This window comes from Amblyraja radiata, chromosome 1 (assembly GCF_010909765.2).
Source record: "Amblyraja radiata isolate CabotCenter1 chromosome 1, sAmbRad1.1.pri, whole genome shotgun sequence".
NCBI lineage: Eukaryota > Metazoa > Chordata > Chondrichthyes > Rajiformes > Rajidae > Amblyraja > Amblyraja radiata.
The window spans coordinates 154,154,675-154,176,490 of NC_045956.1; the positions used below are offsets into that span (position 1 = coordinate 154,154,675).

A 21,816-nucleotide genomic window follows, 5' to 3' on the forward strand; every position below is an offset into this window, starting at 1 on the left:
GAACTATGTGCTGACTCCGGAGAGAGTCCAGAGGAGGTTTACAAGAATGATCCCAGGAATTAGTAGGTTAACATATTACGAGCCTCTGACTGCACTGGGCCTGTACTCGCTGGTGTTTAGAAGAATGAGGGGGGACCTCATTGAAATGTACAGAATAGTGAAAAGATTAGATAGAATGGATGTAGAGAGGATGTTTCCACTGGTGGGAGAGTCTAGGACCAGAGGTCATAGCCTCAGAATTAAAGGATGTTCTTTTACGAAGATGAGGAGGATTTTCTTTATTCAGAGGGTGGTGAATCTGTGGAATTCTTTGCCACAGAAGGCTGTGGAGGCAAAGTCAGTGGATATATTTAAGGCAGAAATAAATAGATTATTGATTAGTACAGGTGTCATTCTTTGTTACTCTTACATAAACACAACAGGGAAGTTTTATGATGTTAAAGGACCTTCAAAGGCATGTTCTTCATATCTATTCGTGTAAAAAATTAGCATGGCGTAAAAACAGTTCAAATTAACTTTATGTACATGACCGTTATCTTTACTGAAAACAAATTTCAGAATTAGTCACCGTTTATTCACTACCTGTATTTATCAATAAAGCAGTAATGGAATAAACTACAAAGACGTACAGGTTTGTAGGTAAATTGGCTTGGATTTGTACAAGTGTAAATTGTCCCCTAGTGTGTGCAGGATAATGTTAATGTGTGGGGATCGCTGGCGGTGTGGATACGGTGGGTCAAAGGGCCTGTTTCTTCGCTGTATCTCTAAACTGAACTAAACCTCACTTTTATAACATTAGAAAAATACTATTATTACCACAAATACAATTTCCCAATTGTAAACCACTAGGTGTGATGAAAGCAACTGGTCACACAACTGATTTGCAATGCTTGGTTAACCTCTGCAACACAGAAAGCCACTTTTGGTTTGTCACCATGACGTCCTTATCCATTGTCAATATCCATTGGGAATTGTGAGAAACGACATTAATAAAGAATGAGTATCACAAAATGAGATTGGGGGCAGTCAGTCAGTCCAGTGCGCAGAGAACAAAGCAAGCTCAGCACACTTTTATACATTTTCAATGTCAACAAGTCCATTGCAAAATAATATACCACAATGTACTATTTACTGGAATATAGGTTTTCTCATATTCAAGTGGTATTTCTCATCACCCAAGGAGTCACCTTAAAGTTGGACGTTTATCACGGAAATAATGTCATCCATTTCAAAATAGAACTATTGTGGTGGCAGGAAGTGCATAAGGAGACAAAAATCTAAATTTTGGGTGGCAATTCAAAAATAAACTTTGCTTCTTCAGTTGTGCACTAAGATTTCTCAGTTTCGTACTGTTGAAAATTGTGAAAATCAAAAATGAATCCTGATGAATCACAGACCTGAGAAATTGAATCATTCTCTTTTCACGTACTGACTGAGTTTGACCAACATTCTCTGCTCTTTTTTTGCTAAAAATTGTGCCTTTTCATACAATCTCCATGTGATTCAAAAAATATGACAGCACCCTATTTTTCTAAACCTGACACCTGCTTACCCAGAAACACCTATTCAAAACTGCTTTTGAGAAGTCAATCAGTTCATGCCAGTCTCACCACCTCCTAATTTTCTAACTTGGGGCATGTATAAATCCAGAAACTAATGTTGATTCTATAACTCCATCAATGAAGCTGAATCATACCGTACAGAAACAGGCCCTTCAGCACCAAATTGGCTAAGAAACTCCTATATACCTGTAGATAGACAAAAATGCTGGAAACACTCAGCGAGTGAGGCAGCATCTATGGAACGAAGGAATAGGTGCCGTTTCGGTTCGAGACCCATCTTGAGACTGATGTGGGGGTGGGGGAGGGGGCAGGAAGAAGAAAGGAAGAGGCGGAGACAGTAGGCTGTGGGAGGGCTGGGAAGGGGAGGGAAAGGAGGGAGAAAGCAAGAACTATCTGAAATTGGAGGCCAATGTTCATACCGCTGGGGGGCAAACTACCCAAGCAAAATATGAGGTGCTGCTCCTCCATTTTGCGGTGGGACTCACTCTGGCCATGGAGGAGGCCCAGGACAGAAATGTCGGATTCAGAATGGGAGGGGGAGTTGAAGTGCTGAGCCACCGGGAGATGAGGTTGGTTAATGCGAACTGTGCGGAGGTGTTTGGCGATGCGACCTCCAAGCCTGCGCTTGGTCTCACCGATGTAGAGCGGTTGGCGCCTAGAGCAGCGGATGCAATAGATGAGGTTAGAGGAGGTGCAGGTGAACCTCTGCTGCACCTGGAAAGACTGCTTGGGTCCTTGGATGGAGTCAAGGGGAGAGGGGAAGCGACAAGTGTAGCATTTCCTGCGGTTGCAAGGGAAAGTACCAGAGGAAGGGGTGGTTTGGGACAAATTGACCAGGGAGTCACGGAGGGAGCGGTCTCTACGGAAAGCCGAAAGGGGAGGAGATGGGAAGTTGTGGCCAGTGGTGGGATCCCGTTGGAGGTGGCGAAAATGTCGGAGGATTATCTGTTGTATGTGACGGCTGGTAGGGTGGAAGGTGAGGACAAGGGGGACTCTGCCCTAGTCTTCTTGGACACTGGCATTATAGGGTGAAAGGCAAGAATGAAAGGAAGTCTGTCGGGGTGGTGGGAGTTGGAGGGGGGGGGGGATGAGAGTACATGTGTAGGATATAGAGATACATGTGATGCCTTAGTCAATCACAGCAGGGGGGAGTGAGTCGCATCTTCTGAAAAAAGGCAATTTCAGATGTCCTAGAATAGAAAGTCTCAACCTAAAAATAATGATGGAAAAACTGAAAGATAGTGTCCAGACAAATGATTGGTGGGATTTGTGGTATTCGAGATAGCTGTAGGAGTCTCTCACGTCCCCTTCCTCCCACCTTATCACCTAGCTAACCTCTTATCACTCTGTGTCTTTTAGACCCTCCTCCAACATTCTCCTCCTACTGGATTCTCCCCCCTATTCGCCCCCCTCCCACCCAATCCCACTATTGTCACCGTTCCGTTGTTATTCCCATCTGCCACCTCCCTTATTCAGTTCCATTCTTCACCTTCCTTTCCTATCAGATTCCAGAATCCGCAGACTTTTGTTCTCCGTTTATCACCTCCCTGCCACTGATGTTACCTCCACCCTTCCTTCACCCACTTAGTGTTTTCTGCCAATTATCTCCTCCTAACCTAATTGCAAATCGCTTGATAGCTCTTGCCCCAGCCCTTCCACACTTCTTTATACTGGCTACCTTCCATCTACTCTTTCAATCAGGATGAAAATCTCGACCCAAAATGTTGAATGTTGAATAATTTACCTCCACAAATTGGGAAGCCTGACAGCAGTATATAAAAAATTATGAGCCATAGATAGGTTCGACAGTCAGAACCTTTTTACCCCAGGGTGAAAATATCAGAGAATAGAGGGCACAGCTTTAAGGTGAAAAGGGCAAATTTGAAAAGAGATATGCAGGGCAATTTTCTTTTCTTTTTTTTTTTACGCACAGGGTTATGGGTGCCTGGAACACGCGGCCAAGAGTAATGGTGAAGGCAGATGCGCTCTTGGCATTTAAGAGCCTTTTGGATAGGCACATGGAGATGCAGGGAATGAAGGGATATGGCTGAAGGTACACAAAATTACTGGAGAAACTCAGCGGGTGCAGCAGCATCTATGGAGCGAAGGAAATAGGCGACGTTTCGGGCCGAAACCCTTCTTCAGAGAGATATGGCTGATGGGCAGATGAGACTAGTTTATCTTGGCATCATGTTTGGCATAGACATTGTGGGCCGAAGGGCCTGTTCATGTGCCGTAATTTCAATATACTACATTCTAGATGCTGAATGACCTACTGGGTTCTGTTGTTACTTAATTTTGTTTGTTAAATTATATTATTATGCAAGTGAGACCACATCCCTTCCACACTTCTGCCGTGGTAAAAGCTAGCTTCTTTCAGCTTCGGACGATAGCTAAAATAAAATAATTCCTCCACTTTGATGACCTCGAAAAGATCATCCACACATTTATCTCCTCCCGCCTCGATTACTGCAACTCTCTTTACACTGGCATCAGCTAATCTTCCCTGTCCCGCCTGCAACTGGTCCAAAACGCCGCAGCGAGACTCCTGACGGGCACCTGAAAAAGGGACCACATCACCCCGATCCTGGCCTCTCTCCACTGGCTCCCTGTGCGGTTCCGTATACATTTCAAGACCCTCTCCAATGTCTGCAAAGCCCTCAATGGGCTTGCCCCCTCCTACATTAAAAGTCTTCTCACCCACCACTCCACCTCCAGGTCCCTCAGATCGGCCGACTTGGGGTTGCTGAATATCCCGCGGTCTAGGCATAAGCTCAGGGGTGACCACGCCTTTGCGGTTGCAGCTCCTAGACTGTGGAACAGCATCCCCCTTCCCATCAGAACTGCCCCCTCCATCGACTCCTTTAAGTCAAGACTAAAAACTTATCTATACTCCCAAGCCTTTCGCGACGTCCACTGAGCGAGGGCTATATGTATATATGTATATAGTTTGTTTGTTTATATTATTCTTATAACAAATGTAACTTTGGCCAACGAGAGTTGTTTTTTAAATGTGCTATATAAATAAATGTGACGACTTGACTTGACATGGGTTATTTGCTTCATCCACAGCACAGTAGGTGCTAATGATGTTGGATAGATAACTGTTTAAATTTGATTACCAGTCAGGTTCCTGAAACAGCTACAACAGAAGCAATGCTGCTGGAAAATAAAATCTTGTAAGGATCCACAAAGAAAGCTCTTTACAGACAACACAGCACAGACAAATAGGAGCCTCAACTAACAGAGGCTGCCGTGTCCAATACAATATCTGCACTGCCCTCAAGTCTAACATAATTAGCACATGTGAAGAGACTTTTGATACGTTTTTTTCCTGATAATAAATAGCATGGCTAGTTTCGTAGAAAAATAAGACAGGACATCAACACTCTATTTAACTGCATATTTAAGGCTTTTGAGATTGGAAGCTCCACTACATCTCTGGAGAAATGAAACAGCTCTGTAGGCACCTAAAGCGAATGACCCAACAGAAAACATACAACACAAACAACAAATAAGGAGTGAAGAGAGCACGAGAGACCAGCAGTTTTCAAAGGAAACATATCATGCATGGACTTATCAAAATTATTACAGCAACCATGGTCCAATCGGACAACCCCACTGGGGACCAAGAATTGAGGTCCGCACCAACTGGAAAGGTCTCCATGTTAAAGAACAGCTTCATTGCAAAAACCATCAGGCTCTTGAACACTGCATACACTAACTAAACTATAAACTACAAACTGTCTTAGTTGCACTAAGAACTTTAGCCTATCTGCAATAATATTGTCTTTTCTAAATTAATGATTTTTTTTGTTTATGAGGTTATCTGCGAGTAGTGTTTACAAGCCTGTTATGCTGCTGCAAATAAGAATTTTATCGTTCTATTTTCGCTACATACGACAATTTAACCTACACGACACTTAACCTACAAACAATTTCCCAACTATGACACGAGTACCCTTGAATCCATTCCATAGCAAATGACCAGGTGCAGTCTTGCCACCACATCAACCAACAAGTCATAAGGTCATGTCATAAGGGATAGGAGTAGAATTAGGCCATTTGACCCATCAAGTCGACTCCGCCATTCAATCATGGCTGATCTACCTTCTAGCCCCTTTCTCCTGCCTTCTCCCCATAACCTCTGATATCTGTACTAATCACGAATCTATCTATCTCTGCCTTAAAAATATCCACTGACGGCCTCCACAGCCTTCTGTGGCAAAGAATTCCAGATTCACCATCCTCTTACTAAATACATTTCTCCTCACCTCCATCCTAAAATGATATCCTTTAATTCTGAGACTGTGAGCTCTAACACTAGACTCTTCCACTAATGGAAACATCCGCTCCACATCCACTCTATCCAAACCTTTTACTATTCTGTATCTTTTAATGAGGTCCCCGCTCATTCTTCTAAACCTCAGGGAGTACAGACCCAGTGCGGTACAAACGCTCATCATAGGTTAACCCACTTATTACTGGGATCATTCGTGTAAACTTCCTCTGGACCCTCTCCAGAGCCAGCACATTCTTCCTCAGTTAAATGTGGCCTAACCAGCGCATTTACGAGCCTCAACATTACATCCCTGTTTTTGTATACAAGCCCTCTTGAAATAAATGCTAGCATTGAGTGTGCTTTATTTACTACTGATTCGACTAGCAGATTAACTTTTGGGGAATCCTGCACCAGCACTCCCAAGTCCCTTTGCACCTCCGATTTCTGGATTCTCTCCCCATTTAAAGTCAAAAAGCCCATATGACAAGTGAAAAACAATGGGAGCAGATGTTTAAATGTGGAAATTGTACTGTTATTAGTGAGTAACTTGACTCACAAATTCACATCCTCATCTTTGGAAGAGGGCAATCTACTAAGGCAAGCTAGGGATGTAAACTTCAAGAAAGGAGATAAAACTTGCCATCCTTACAAAATGACCCAATCTCAATTTAGAATAGTAGCAAGATAGATTGCTAGTTTGCCCAAACGCTTCTCGCAATATTTCTCACAATGCTGAACTTTTCAGGCCTTTGACAAGATACTGCATGATAGGTTGGTGTGGAAGTTCGATATAAAATTGACTTGAAGGTACAAAACAAATAATGGTCGTAAATGTTGATGTTTAGACCAGAGTCCTGTAAACGAGATTGGTGCTGTGCCAACTGCTATTCATTATTTATGTTAATGACTTGGATGAGAATGTAGTAAATGATTAGTAAATTTGCAGATGACACTATAAATTGGTTGTAAGATGAAAGTGAGAAGGTTATCTAAGATTACACCTGGAAGTTTATCAATTGGTTCATTGGGCTGAATAATGGGACATGGAGTTTAATGCAGATAAATGTGAGGTGGTGCATTTTGATAATGCAAACCAGGGTAGAACGTACACAGTAAATGGCATGGCTCTAAAGGGCAGGCAGGGGTGCAGAATATAGAGATGAAGGGGTGCAAGTACATAGTTCAATGAAAGAACCATGCAGCCAGACTGGTGGGGTGGGGGTGAAGAAGACATTTGGCAAGCTTACGTTCATCGAGTTGGGATTGCATATAACAACTGACATGAGATCAGTGAGGCCACATTCAGAATGCTGTGTACAGTTCTGGTCGGAAGGATAATAAACTAAAAATGTTTTTTGTAGTTTTAGTTTTAGATATACAGTGCAGAAAAAGGAACCAACCAGTGATCCCTGCACATTAATGCTACCCTACACACACTAGGGACAATTTACACTTATACAGGGCTCGAAATTAACTGTTGCCCGGGTGCCATTTACCACCCAAAGTGCCGCTGGGCAACTTAAACGCCGACTCATTTTGCCCGGCTTGGCATTGCAGATACTGGTTTATACCGATAGACACAAAAAACTGGAGTAACTCAGCAGGTCAGGCAGCATCTCTGGAGAAAAGGAACGTGACGTTTCGTGTTGGTGGCGGCTGTATTGTGGGGCAAAGATACCAGGAGCGGGGTGAAGAAGGGTCGGAGCGAATGACGCACAGCAGGAGCAGCGGCCATGACAGTGGCTCCATCTCCTCTTTAGATTCTGGAGTAGTTCCTGAGGATTGGAGGGTAGCTAAAGTAACCCCACTTTTTAAAAAGGGAGGGAGAGTGAAAACGGGGAATTACAGACCAGTTAGTCTAACATCGGTAGTGGGGAAACTGCTCGAGTCAGTTATTAAAGATGGGATAGCAGCACATTTGGAAAGTGGTGAAATCATTGGACAAATTCAGCATGGATTTACAAAAGGTAAATCATGTCTGACGAATCTTATAGAATTTTTCGAGGATGTAACTAGTAGGCGAACCAGTGGATGTGTTATATCTGGACTTTCAGAAGGCCTTCGACAAGGTCCCACATAAGAGATTAGTATACAAACTTAAAGCACACGGTATAGGGGGTTCAGTATTGATGTGGATAGATAACTGGCTAGCAAACAGGAAGCAAAGAGTAGGAGTAAACAGGTCCTTTTCACAATGGCAGGCAGTGACTAGTGGGGTACCGCAAGGCTCAGTGCTGAGACCCCAGCTATTTACAATATATATTAATGATTTGGACGAGGGAATTGAATGCAACATCTCCAAGTTTGCGGAAGACACGAAGCTGGGGGGCAGTGTTAGCTGTGAGGAGGATGCTAGGAGGCTGCAAGGTGACTTGGATAGGCTGGGTGAGTGGGCAAATGAATGGCAGATGCAGTATAATGTGGATAAATGTGAGGTTATCCACTTTGGTGGCAAAACCAGGAAAGTAGACTGTAATCTAAATGGTGGCCGATTAGGAAAAGGGGAGATGCAACGAGACCTGGGTCTCATGGTACACCAGTCATTGAAAGTAGGCATGCAGGTACAGCAGGCAGTGAGGAAAGCGAATGGTATGTTAGCATTCATAGCAAAAGGATTTGAGTATAGGAGCAGGGAGGTTCTACTGCAGTTGTACAGGGTATTGGTGAGACCACACCTGCAATATTGTTTACAGTTTTGGTCTCCAAATCTGAGGAAAGGCATTCTTGCCTTAGAGGGAGTACAGAGAAGGTTCACCAGACTGATTCCTGGGATGTCAGGACTTTCATATGAAGAAAGACTGGATAGACTCGGCTTGTACTCGCTAGAATTTAGAAGATTGAGGGGGGATCTTATAGAAACTTACAAAATTCTTAGGGGGTTGGACAGGCTAGATGCAGGAAGATTGTTCCCGATGTTGGGGAAGTCTAGGACAAGGGGTCACAGTTTAAGGATAATGGGGAAATCCTTTAGGACCGAGATGAGAAAAACATTTTTCACACAGAGAGTGGTGAATCTCTGGAATTCTCTGCCACAGAAGGTAGTTGAGGCCAGTTCATTGGCTATATTTAAGAGGGAGTTAGATGTGGCCCTTGTGGCTAAAGGGATCAGGGGGTATGGAGAGAAGGCAGGTACAGGACACTGAGTTGGATGATCAGCCATGATCAAATTGAATGGCGGTGCAGGCTCGAAGGGCCGAATGGTCTACTCCTGCACCTATTTTCTATGTTTCCTCCTCCTCCCGCACCCCACCAGCCCTGATAGCAGCCGCTGCTTGTAAACCCGTTAACGGCGCTTTGAAAACAAACCCTCCCACACGCCGAGGCCGGGAGGAGGGAGGGAGGGAGGGAGAGAGGGAGGGAGGGGGAGGCCTCCTTCCGCCTTCTGAAGCAGCTGCACCAAAGATCCTATAGCTATAGGATATTTTAGCTGCACCGCTCAGCCCCGCACCTTGCTGTTGGCTGGCGGAGGAGGGGAGGCGGTGGCGAGGAGATCCCAACCGCCTCCCCCTTTGGCGACGGCACTTGGTGGTGGACAGGGACGGCCAAGGCAGCGGGGCGATGTTGTTCGAGGAGCGCTGACCTCCATTCCTCCCCACCTCCTCTGCCCCTTTCCCTCTCTCTCTCTCTCTCTCTCTCTCTCTCTCTCTCGTACACCCCCCTCCACCCCTCTTATCCTGGGACCCCTCCTCTCCATCCCGCACTGATCCCCATTCCCACCTCTATTCAGTCCTCTCTGACATCCCCTGTGCTCCCCTCCCCATCTACCCCTCCCCCCCCCCCCATCTATTCATCACCCTACCCAACTCGCATTGATTCTCCTGCCACCCCCCATCAATCCTACACTGGTCCCCAATTCATCCTGTACTGACCCCCCTTCCCATCCATCCTGCACTTCTCCCCCCATTCATACTGCACTGATCCTCCCATTCATCCCGTACTGACCCACCCTCCATTTACCCTTCACCAATCCCCCGCCATCCATCCTGTAGTGATCTCCCATTCATCCCGTACTGAACCCCCATTCATCCTATACGGATCCCATTGTTCATCCTGTACTGATCCCCTAATTCATCCTGTACTAATCCCCTCATTCATCCCGTACTGAACCCCCATTCATCCTATACGGATCCCCTCATTCAACCTGTAGTGATCACCCATTCATCCTGCACAGACCCTCCGATCCACACTGTGATGACCTCCCCCCCCCCCCCCCCCATTCATCCTGTACTGGACCCCCCATTCATCCTGTGCTGATCCACCCCCCCCCCCATTCATCCTGTACTGATCCCCCCATTCACCCCATACTGATCCCCCCCATCCACCCCATACTGATCCCCCCATTCAACACCACTGACATCCCCCATGCTCTCCCCTCACAATTTTACATACTCCAACCAACAGGTACTAATTCACCTGCCTCAATCCATCCATTCCACACCGATTGCCTTCTCAACCCCCCCCCCCCCCCCCCCCCCCCCCCCCCCCCCCGGCCATCTATCCACCCCACACTGATTCACCGCCACCCACCCCCTGACCCTATTGTGCTGGAAATGTCATCAGAGCGAACATTGACTATGTTTGATAACGGAATGCAATCAAATGTGTTTTAATTCCCAATGTTATTATTTGTTTTAGTCCATAAAGATGGATTAATTAAATTGTGAACACGTGAAACATTAAAACCGGTGTGTTCGATTGTTACTGCTACCATTGACACGTTATTACAGAATTCATTTTAACAGCAAATCAATGCTCTTAATATGGAGTATCAGTACTGTAGTTATTTAATGAGCAACATTCACAACTATACGTTGGATTTATCCAGGTTTTACTTCTACAGTCGATCATATACATCACAAATTTGGTCAGGAGATATTTCAGTTGAAATTTTAACGTTAATTCTGAAGTGGGAATGATGGAAACAGCGTTTATCAATAATTTTTTTTAAATCTGGTGCGTACAAACTGGGTATCTTCATTGCTGTTCACAGCACGTACATCTAATCTGAATGTCCAGTAATGTGGCGTTTGACACCTTTAAACATACAGGTGCACAACCTTTTATCCGAAGATCCAAATCCCCTGATATTGAACAGTTTCTTTTCTTCGGTATTCACCAAGGAGAAGGATATTGAATTATGTGAGGTAAGGGAATAAAGTAGAGTAGCTATGGAAACTATGAGGATCAAAGAAGAGGAAGTACTGACACTTTTGAGAAATATAAAAGTGGATAGGTCTCCAGGTCCGGACAAGATATTCCCTAGGACATTGAGGGAAGTTAGTGTAGAAATAGCAGGGGCTATGGCAGAAATATTTCAAATGTCATTAGAAACGGGAATAGTGCCGGAGGATTGGCGTACTGCGCATGTTGTTCCATTGTTTAAAAAGGGGTCTAAGAGTAAACCTAGCAATTATAGACCTGTTAGTTTGACGTCAGTGGTGGGCAAATTAATGGAAAGAATACTTAAGAGATAATATATATAAGCATCTGGATAAACAGGGTCTGATTAGGAACAGTCAACATGGATTTGTGCCTGGAAGGTCATGTTTAACTAATCTTCTTGAATTTTTTGAAGATGTTACTCGGGAAATTGATGAGGGTAAAGCAGTGGATGTTGTGTATATGGACTTCAGTAAGGGCTTTGACAAGGTTCCTCATGGAAGGTTGGTTAAGAAGGTTCAATGGTTGGGTATTAATGGTGGAGTAGCAAGATGGATTCAACAGTGGCTGAATGGGAGATGCCAGAGAGTAATGGTGGATGGTTGTTTGTCAGGTTGGAGGCCAGTGACGAGTGGGGTGCCACAGGGATCTGTGTTGGGTCCACTGTTATTTGTCATGTACATCAATGATTTGGACGATGGTGTGGTAAATTGGATTAGTAAGTATGCAGATGATACTAAGATAGGTGGGGTTGCGGGTAATGAAGTAGAGTTTCAAAGTCTACAGAGAGATTTATGCCAGTTGGAAGAGTGGGCTGAAAGATGGCAGATGGAGTTTAATGCTGATAAGTGCGAGGTGCTACATCTTGGCAGGACAAATCAAAATAGGACGTACATGGTAAATGGTAGGGAATTGAAGAATGTAGGTGAACAGAGGGATCTGGGAATAACTGTGCACAGTTCCTTGAAAGTGGAATCTCATGTAGATAGGGTGGTAAAGAAAGCTTTTGGTGTGCTGGCCTTTATAAATCAGAGCATTGAGTATAGAAGTTGGGATGTAATGTTAAAATTGTACAAGGCATTGGTGAGGCCAATTCTGGAGTATGGTGTACAATTTTGGTCGCCTAATTATAGGAAGGATGTCAACAAAATAGAGCGAGTACAGAGGAGATTTACTAGAATGTTGCCTGGGTTTCAGCAACTAAGTTACAGAGAAAGGTTGAACCAGTTAGGGCTTTATTCTTTGGAGCGCAGAAGGTTAAGGGGGGACTTGATAGAGGTTTTTAAAATGATGAGAGGGATAGACAGAGTTGACGTGGAGAAGCTTTTCCCACTGAGAGTAGGGAAGGTTTCAAACAAGGGGACATGACTTGAGAATTAAGGGACTGAAGTTGAGGGGTAACATGAGGGGGAACTTCTTTACTCAGAGAGTGGTAGCTATGTGGAATGAGCTTCCAGTGAAGGTGGTGGAGGCAGGTTCGTTTTTATCATTTAAAAATAAATTGGATAGTTATATGGATGGGAAAGGAATGGAGGGTTATGGTCTGAGCGCAGGTATATGGGACTAGGGGAGATTATGTGTTCGGCACGGACTAGAAGGGTCGAGATGGCCTGTTTCCGTGCTGTAATTGTTATATGGTTATATGGTTATAACGAAAACCTCCGAATAGCGGACATTTTTTCGGTCCTTGAAGAAAGGTCCTTGAAAACGTTCACCGAGGGCGGCCCGCAGAGGTGACAGCGGAACCTCCGGTCGGTCCTCGAAGAAAGGGGAACTAAATCCCCATTCATAAAAGAGAAGGTGTGGGTATATTGCACGGGAGGGTTAATAATTGACAATATGCTGCTGCCTGCCCGCTGAGTTAATAAGTTCCCACGGTAGACTCACGATACACAGTGTATCGTGAGTCTTGCGTGGGAACTTTTTAACTCAGCGGGCAGGCAGCAGCAGATTGTCGCTCCCTTCAGTTTTACCCCACCTACACCCCTCTGCTTCCCGGCCATGTGTGTGACCCTTTCCCTCCCCTCTCCAGCTCCCCGCTCATTGCACCGGCGCGGGGGCTTTGCACTGTCTTCGCGTCGGCAATGCCAGCAGGTCAGTGCCAGTCACCGGAGACGTCAGGACCAACGGGACACCGACCCCCAGGCCCACTGCAAGCACGGAGATCCCAGAGACCCACAACCAGCAGCAGCCCAGCCCCGTTCCAACTCCAGAGGAAAACTGCAAACTGGCCGGAGACGTCAGGACCACCAGAAGCCGCTCCCCGATGGGCCGCTACGGCGACAAGTGGCAGTTCGCCCACAGCCCGAGCTGTGCCCCCTCATCGGAACACCGACCCCCAGGCCCACTGCAAGCACGGAGATCCCAGTTCAGCAACTCCAGCCCAGTCCCGCTCCAGCTCCAGAGGAACACGCTCCCCGTATGGGCAGAAGCTGATGGTGTGCAAGGTACGTCTTGTTCTTGGGGTCTCGGGCTGTGGGCGAACTGCCACTTGTCGCCGTAGCGGCACATCGGGGAGCGGATTCCTCTGGAGTTGGAGGGGGAGGGGGGTATTGTGCTGTTTGATCGCCCCCTACTACCCCAGGGACAGGGAGACAGGACGTTCACCGAGGGCGGCCCGCAGAGGTGACAGCGGAACCTCCGGTCGGTCCTCGAAGAAAGGGGAACTAAATCCCCATTCATAAAAGAGAAGGTGAGGGTACATTGCGCGGGAGAGTAGGAATCCCAAGACAAAGTTGAGTGAGCGTTCACCGAGGGTGGCCCGCAGAGGTGACAGCGGAACCTCCGGTCGGTCCTGGAAGAAAGGGGAACTAAATCCCCTTCATAAAAGAGAAATGGAGGGTATATTGCCCGGGAGGGTATATCGCCTACCTGGAAGAAACCGGACATTTTTTCCAGGATGTCGTCTGCACACCAAAGCTCACCAAAGCTCACGTTTGGCGCTAAACATGGCACGCCAAAGCTCACGTTTGGCGCCAAACGCACGTCGCCTCTACTGCACACGGATATAAGAGTGTGAAAATGTCGCCTTAGGCCGCCTAAGGGCATGTAGCCCCGCTAGGGTGACATGAGTGCGAGAGGTGATTCAATGCTGCGGTCACATTTACAAATTCAGGAATTCATTCAACACACTGCATTTCATACAGACATTTATTCTGCAAGAAAAAACTACATTGAAGACTCAAACTCGCGACCGAGGAACTGCCGGGATCAAGGCGCAAACTCGCGACCTTGCGGATACGAGCCGAGCACTCTACCACTGAGCCAGCCATTAAAATCTACGCTAAAAAATTTCCATTCCGAAGGCCGACAAATTCCGAATTACGAAAAGTGTCTGGTCCCAAGGCTTTCGGATAAAAGGTTGTGCACCTGTATTACCAAAAGTACATTTGCTGCAATTATGTCCTATGGCCATCTCTTGTCAGTCAGATGAGTATAGTCGGTTTTAACAGCTATTATCATAAAATGCCTTTAGAAATTTCCTTGCAACCTGTATATTTTGTTATGGATAGATTATGTGGGAAGCCAGAGTGTTTCTGTGCCAATAGCAATAACGACCCATGCTATGGCCATGTCATGGTAATTTTCGGTCCTTCACAGAAAACATGCTGCATCAATCTGTAGTGTGCATGGTTAAGTATATATGTTACCATGGTCCAGGATTTATTTACACAGGTTGATCATACGCTGAATAATCCAACCACACATTTGTTTGGAAGTGGAAAGAACTAATAGAAATTGCATTAATTGCAATATGTATAAAGAGTTGAGATATTGTATTTTAATATTACTGCATGTCATTGTGGTGTATATCATATCTTGATTGGTGAATATGTTTAGTTTGTGAGTTATTTGAAGCAGAAATAATATGTGAATGTAGACAAAAGTGCTGGAGAAACTCAGCGGATGCGGCAGCATCTATGGAGCGAAGGAAATAGGCACGTTTCGGGCGGAAACCCTTCTTCAGACTGATGGGTTTCGGCCTGAAACGTTGCCTATTTCCTTCGTTCCATAGATGCTGCCGCACCCACTGAGTTTCTCCCGCACTTTTGTCTACCTTTGATTTTCCAGCATCTGCAATTCCTTCTTGAACATAATATGTGAATGCTTCATTGAGCATAATTCCGATTGGTAACTACGCACTTCGTCCGAGCACTTTATCGCACGTGTCATGCAAACGGTCTTAAATGACCACCTAAACTGTCATTTGGCAACCTAAAAAGCTGTCAAGGTTGCCCGGCTGGCAACAGGGAAAAAAAGTTAAGTGAGAACCCTGTTATACCAAGCCAATTAACCTACAAAACTGTACGTCTTTGGAGTGTGGGAGGACACTCGAAAATCTCGAAGAAAACCCATGCGGTCACAGGGAGAATTGAGTACAAACTCTATACAGACAGCGTAGTTGGGATCAAACCCGGGTTTCCAGTACTGCAAGGTAACAACTCTACCTCTGCACCACTGTGCCATGCAAAAAATATTTATGAAGATGTTACTGGGTCTGTAGGGTTTTAGTTATGAGAGGTTGGAAACTCAAGAACTTATTTTTCCCTGGAACAGACGAAGTTGAGGGATTTGAAGTGATATGGGCTAGAATACATGGAAGTGGGGCCAGCTAGATTAGGCAACTTGGTCAGCATGGATGGGCTGGGCAGAAGGGCTTGTTTCTGTGATCTAACAAGCTTTCCACGACAATGAAGCTAATCTACAGGGCCAGTTAGAAATAGTTCATGTTATATCACCTCAACTCCAGAATGTAATATCACTCAACTTTATTCCGCAGTGCACGTGTGCTTGCACATGGACATGTTTGGAGTCCGACCTCCAAATCACCATTGACTCACAATATGATAAAATGCACAAGATGACAATTTGCCTTGTGTAGATTATCTGAAATAATCTTCTAAATCATAAAAATGTGAAATTTGACTTTGAGCCAAATGGAGCATGGAACTGCAGACCACCCAGTCCTGATGCAAATCCATTTTTTTTGCATGAGGTTGGGGTGTATTATAAGCTTGCAATGAAAATTAATAAAAGTCCATGAAAATCAAGCAGAGTGCAAAGAATATGTGCGTCATAACTGCATAAACGTTAATAATCCTTTATGCTGAAAATCAGAATTATACCACCCTCCCCAAATGCTCTGGTACAAATTTCAAGGAATTTCAAGTATTTTTCCTCATTATTGACCATGCAAAGCATGGATAATACACCAAAAAGACATACTGAATAAAATGTCACAATGCCCTGGAATAACTCATCGGGTCAGGCAGCATTCTCCAAAGAAGATGCCTGCCCCCCCCCCCCCCCAACCATTGAGTCACTCCAGTACTTTGTCGGGTTTTATTTTATAAACCTGCATCTGCAGTTCCTTGGATCCCCTGAATAAAATGTCAGTTAGTAGGTTTTGCAAATCCAATTGAAAATTTATGCAGTAAACTTGGAATTTTAAGAAGAATATTAAGAAAATATTTGTCTTGAACACAAAGTCAAGCTTGTCTTCCCTTATGTGTTCAAGGCAAGCATTATTCATAACCATATAACCATATAACAATTACAGCACGGAAACAGGCCATCTCGGCCCTACAAGTACGTGCCGAACAATTATTTTCCCTTAGTCCCACCTGCCTGCACTTATACCATAACCCTCCATGTCATAAGGGAAGACAAGCTTGACTGTTTGTGTTCAAGACAAATATTTTCTTTCAATTCAATAGCCAACTTATCAAGACAGAAGAGATGTCCAATTGAAACCAACATTCACAGAGAAAATCATGTGGCTACTGAAGAACCCACAAAGCATCACATGAAATGCTTTTATACAGCCCAGTGAATCGTTAGATTTGATCAACAGTCGGTTAACTTCATCAAGAATCTGGTTGCAGGGTCATTATGACTATTAATATTTCTTGTCTGAAGAGAAGGTCAAGGAGGACAAAGAATAAAGTGGCTAGCGTTCTTCCTTATTTCATGTGACTCCCACAAAAAGCACTGACTAAATCAACTTCTCTGAATCACTGCTAAATTAATTCAATTCACATTTTTAACTGTGTAGGTTACAGGCAATATGCTAAAGTTTGTACAATTTTTCTAATTTATAAAAAGGCATAAAACAATCTACCTCATTCCGTCTCTTGCCCCTTTTTAAAAAATAAAATCTGCTTGTTGTCTGTTTCTATATCACTATACTGTGTACTCTGTTTGTTTTCTCTTTAGCACTACCTAATATACTCGCTAAAACAGTGTTATTAAAAATTCACAGCAAATAAAAAGTAGGACGTAATGGTCGCACTCCATATAATGCACATGTTGAATGTGCAATCTTAAGTAGATCATCCAAATCATATAGATAAATGTTGTTACACAGATAATTGCAACATTTCACATTTGCTGATTGGCCTTTGAATGTTCATATACAATCTACATTTAACGTTGAAGAACACACCAATTTATAGCAAGTCTGGTGGAGAAACTCAGCAAATCGAGCGGTATGGAGAAATGATTAGTTGACATTTCAATCCTGATGCAGGGTTTCAGCCCGAAATAATTTATTTCGCCCTGACAAATGATGCTTGACACAAGAGCACTTCCAGTAGATTGTTTATCATATTAAAAAAACAAAGTGCTTATGTAACTTATCGGCTCGGGCACCAATTACTAGACAAGGGCAGGTGACTTTCTGGGTCAGGATTTTTCACCAGATTAATTGTAGTAGGGGAGAGCAGACAATACCAGGCAAGTGATAGGTTCATACAGATGACGGTGAATAAGGAGAAGAGTGATATGTGAAGCCAGAGAAAGGGATATGGGTGAAAGGGGATAGGGAAGAAAAACAAATAGTGGGTGAAATGGTGCACATTCAGGTGGGGCACAAGGAAGAGACGGGGGGGGGGGGGGGGGGAGGGGGGGGGGCAAAAGCAAGGTGGTGGCAAGGTGCACCTAACATTGGAGAATTCAATGTTCACACCAAAGGAGTTGTGGAGGGAGCGTTCTCTGTGGAAAGCAGAAAGGAGTGTGGATGGGAAGATGTGAATGGTGGTGGGATCAGGTTGAAGGTGTCAGAAATGTAGGAGAATGATGTATTGGATGCAGAAGCTTGTCGGGTGAAAGGTAGGGACCAGGAGAACACCATGCCTGAACTCTATCAAGCATTTTGTTTTTTGTTTGTAAATCAGCATCTGCAGTTCCTTGTGTCTAGATTAGTATTGGGGGTTGGGTACTGACATGGATAGAAAATTGGATGGCGGACAGGAAACAAAGAGTAGGGATTAGCGGGTCCCTTTCAGAATGGCAGGCAGTGACTAGTGGGGTACCGCAAGGCTCGGTGCTGGGACCGCAGCTATTCACAATATACATATACATATAATGATTTAGATGAAGGGATTAAGAGTAACATTAAAAATTTGCAGATGACACAAAGCTGGGTGGCAGCGTGAACTGTGAGGAGGATGCAGGGTGACTTGGATAGGTTGGGTGAGTGGGCAGATGCATGGCAGATGCAGTTTAATGTGGATAAATGTGAGGCTTTGGTGGCAAGAACAGGAAGGCAGATTATTATCTGAATGGTGTCAAGTTAGGAAAAGAGGAAGTACAACAAGATCTGGTGTCCTTGTTCATCTGGTGTCACTGGTGTCACTGAAAATAAACATGCAGGTACAGCAGGCAGTGAAGAAAGCTAATGGCATGTTGGCCTTCACATCAAGAGGAGTATAGGAGCAAAGAGGTCCTTCTGCAGTTGTACAGGGCCCTAGTGAGACCACACCTGGAGTATTGTGTGCAGTTTTGGTCTCCATATTTGAGGAAGGACATTCTTGCTATTGAGGGAGTGCAGCATAGGTTCACGAGGTTAATTCCTGGGATCTGTCATATATTGAAAGAATGGAGCGACTGGGCTTGTGTACACTGGAATTTAGAAGGATGAGAGGATATCTTATTAAAACACATAAGATTATTAAGGGATTGGACACACTAGAGGCAGGAAACATGTTCCCGATGTTGGGGGAGTCCAGAACCAGGGACCACAGATTAAGAATAAGGGGTAGGCCATTTAGAACGGAGATGAGGAAAAACTTTTTCACCCAGAGTTGTGAATCTGTGGAATTCTCTACCTCAGAAGGCACTGGAGGCCAATTATCTGGATGCTTTCAAGAGAGAGTTAGATAGAGCTCTTACAGAGAGCGGAGTCAATGGATATGGGGATAAGGCAGGGACGGGGTACTGATTGTGAATAATCAGCCATGATCACAGTTAATGGCTGTGATGTCTCGAAGGGCCGAATGACCTACTCCTACACCCATTGTCTATTGTTTATTGTTCCAGATTCCAGCATCTGCAGGCGTGTGAAGACATTTCTCAGCCATGAATACATTGGTGCCATATTCTCAAAAAAAATCAGTACTAATCAAAGTTAGTTTGGCCCCTATTTAAAAAATTTTAATAGCACCGAGAGAATGTAATATTAGAAAAAAATTGAACTATGATAGCATCATTCATGGTTAAGCATCAACTTTTTTTTTTACATAGTACACTGAACACACACACACACACACCTCACCAGCCCGTTATGCAGGTGTGGGACAGGGCAAGCGGGGGGGGGGGGGAGCGCTGTGTGAGTGAAACTCACATGGTGCAAAGCCAATGTGATACAGACACACACCGCGATGAACAGAAAGGTTGGCGCTGTGATTAAGACGGCTACGGTAAGTCCTTTAAAAGAGGAGGGTGGAGTGGGGGGAGAAAAGGGGAGATGGGGGGGGGGGGGGGGGGGGGGGGGGGGAGAAGGAGAGAGAAGGAGTGAAGACAACTTTTAAGAAGCCAGAGATACACGGCTGTGAAGCTCGGCGGACATTTAACATTACCGGTCGGTTATCCTTGGTTCTGACAATTACTGCTTTTTTTTTTTTCTCTCCAATGAGCCAATGAAATTCACCGGTCAGCACCGGCTACAACCTACGAGAACCTACGAGAAACTTCGACCTCCTGGCGACCCACCTACGGCACGAGAATTCTTGCTACTCTCCATGGCAGCTTCATTCAGGTCGCCACAAATTTTTCATCATGTTGAAAAATTTGCGGCGACCATAATGAGGCCGCGATTAGTTCACAGAATAAGGGGACTCCTCACGACCATGAAGGCGACTCCCAGGCGACCACCCGCAAGCATGTGGCGACCATGTGGTGACTGCATCGTCTCCTGCAGTCGTCAAAAAAGTGGGACAGGCCCATTAGGGACCACTGTTTTTAAGAAGGAACTGCAGATGGGGACTGGACATTGTGCCTTCCCCCACAGTGGTATCCATTGTGGGGGGATGATTTTTTGTGTGTAATGTGAATATGTTAGTTTGTGTCCAAGATGGCTGTCGGAAGGGCGAGTGGACGCTGGCGCGCTTTAGCCGCTGCTCTCTCTTCACATTGTGTTTTTGATTTTTTGTCTTTGGAGCGAATTCAGTCTTTAATTTGTGTATTGGTGATGTCCTTATTATTTATTTTACTCCGACTATATGTTTTTTCTCTCTTGTTAATTTTCTGTAAGGTGTCCTTGAGACTTTGAAAGGCGCCCGCAAATAAAATTTATTATTATTATTAGATGCTGGAAAATCGAAGGTACACAAAAATGCTGGAGAAACTCAGCGGGTGCAGCAGCATCTATGGAGCGAAGGAAATAGGCAACGTTTCGAGCTGAAACCCTTCTTCAGACTGGAATCACTTCATTAGGAATCACTTTCTGATTGGTTAACTTCCTGTTGTGCAGTGTGATGTATACATTAGCCTTAATGTCATGTTTTTTTACAAAAACACTAAAAATCTTTCTTTCAAAAATGTTCTGCTTCTGAGCTGGCAGGAATTTAAGTGGCTGGATTCAAGAGCCTCCTTCTGTGCCATAATGCGTAAGGAAGGATTACAGCCCAATTTATAAAACTCAGCATTTAATCAATTTAAGAAGAAATTAAGAACTTTGTAACATTTTACTATAAGGTAAGACACAGAGGGAATGATAGAAGTTTTTTTTGATACCTTATCAGCAGCTTCAGAAGCTAAAAGATTGGTGGCAAGAGTCTGCAACTTGTGGTGCGCCATATGCTTCAACGCTGTGAGGCTCCGCCGGGTCATTGCTTGTTTTAGGTTGACTGCTGGGTGACTCAGGGTATCTACCGCAGCTGGAACAGCTTCATCACACGCATTCAAGATTTCTATTGCAGTGATTCCCATGACACAGCGGTCTAATGCACCTGCAAACAAAATAAAAAATTGCATTTTGGTATTTTCTATTGCGATTAACACTTTCATAAACTTAGGATAATGCAAGCCAGCAGAATATTAATAGATAACCATTATGTACTGCCCAATGAAAGATGTTGTTTCCATTTATTACATGTTCTTTGAATGACTATTACATTCCATGTCAGTTTTAACCTTTATTTTCTAAACTTTGCTCATCATGGTGAATTTAGAAGATTGAGAAGATTGAGGGGGGATCTTATAGAAACTTACAAAATTCTTAAGGGGTTGGACAGGCTAGATGCAGTAAGATTGTTCCCGATGTTGGGGAAGTCCAGAACAAGGGGTCACAGTTTAAGGATAAGGGGGAAATCTTTGAGGACCGAGATGAGAAAAACATTTTTCACACAGAGAGTGGTGAATCTCTGGAATTTTCTGCCACAGAAGGTAGTTGAGGCCAGTTCATTGGCTATATTTAAGAGGGAGTTAGATGTGGCCCTTGTGGCTAAAGGGATCAGGGGGTATTGAGAGAAGGCAGGTACAGGATACTGAGTTGGATGATCAGCCATGATCATATTGAATGGCGGTGCAGGC

General features: G+C 44.5%; 1 protein-coding gene across 4 annotated transcripts in view; it reads right to left on the reverse strand.

The window, feature by feature from the left end:
• Window positions 1-21,816, reverse strand: part of wdr7 (WD repeat domain 7) — a 561,078-nt gene that overhangs the window by 437,267 nt on the left and 101,995 nt on the right. For all 4 annotated transcript variants that reach the window (XM_033033128.1, XM_033033119.1, XM_033033110.1 and 1 more), the window contains one exon: window positions 21,019-21,233. In XM_033033128.1, coding sequence (XP_032889019.1) covers window positions 21,019-21,233 — 215 coding nt within the window. The remainder of the gene's footprint in view (window positions 1-21,018; window positions 21,234-21,816) is intronic.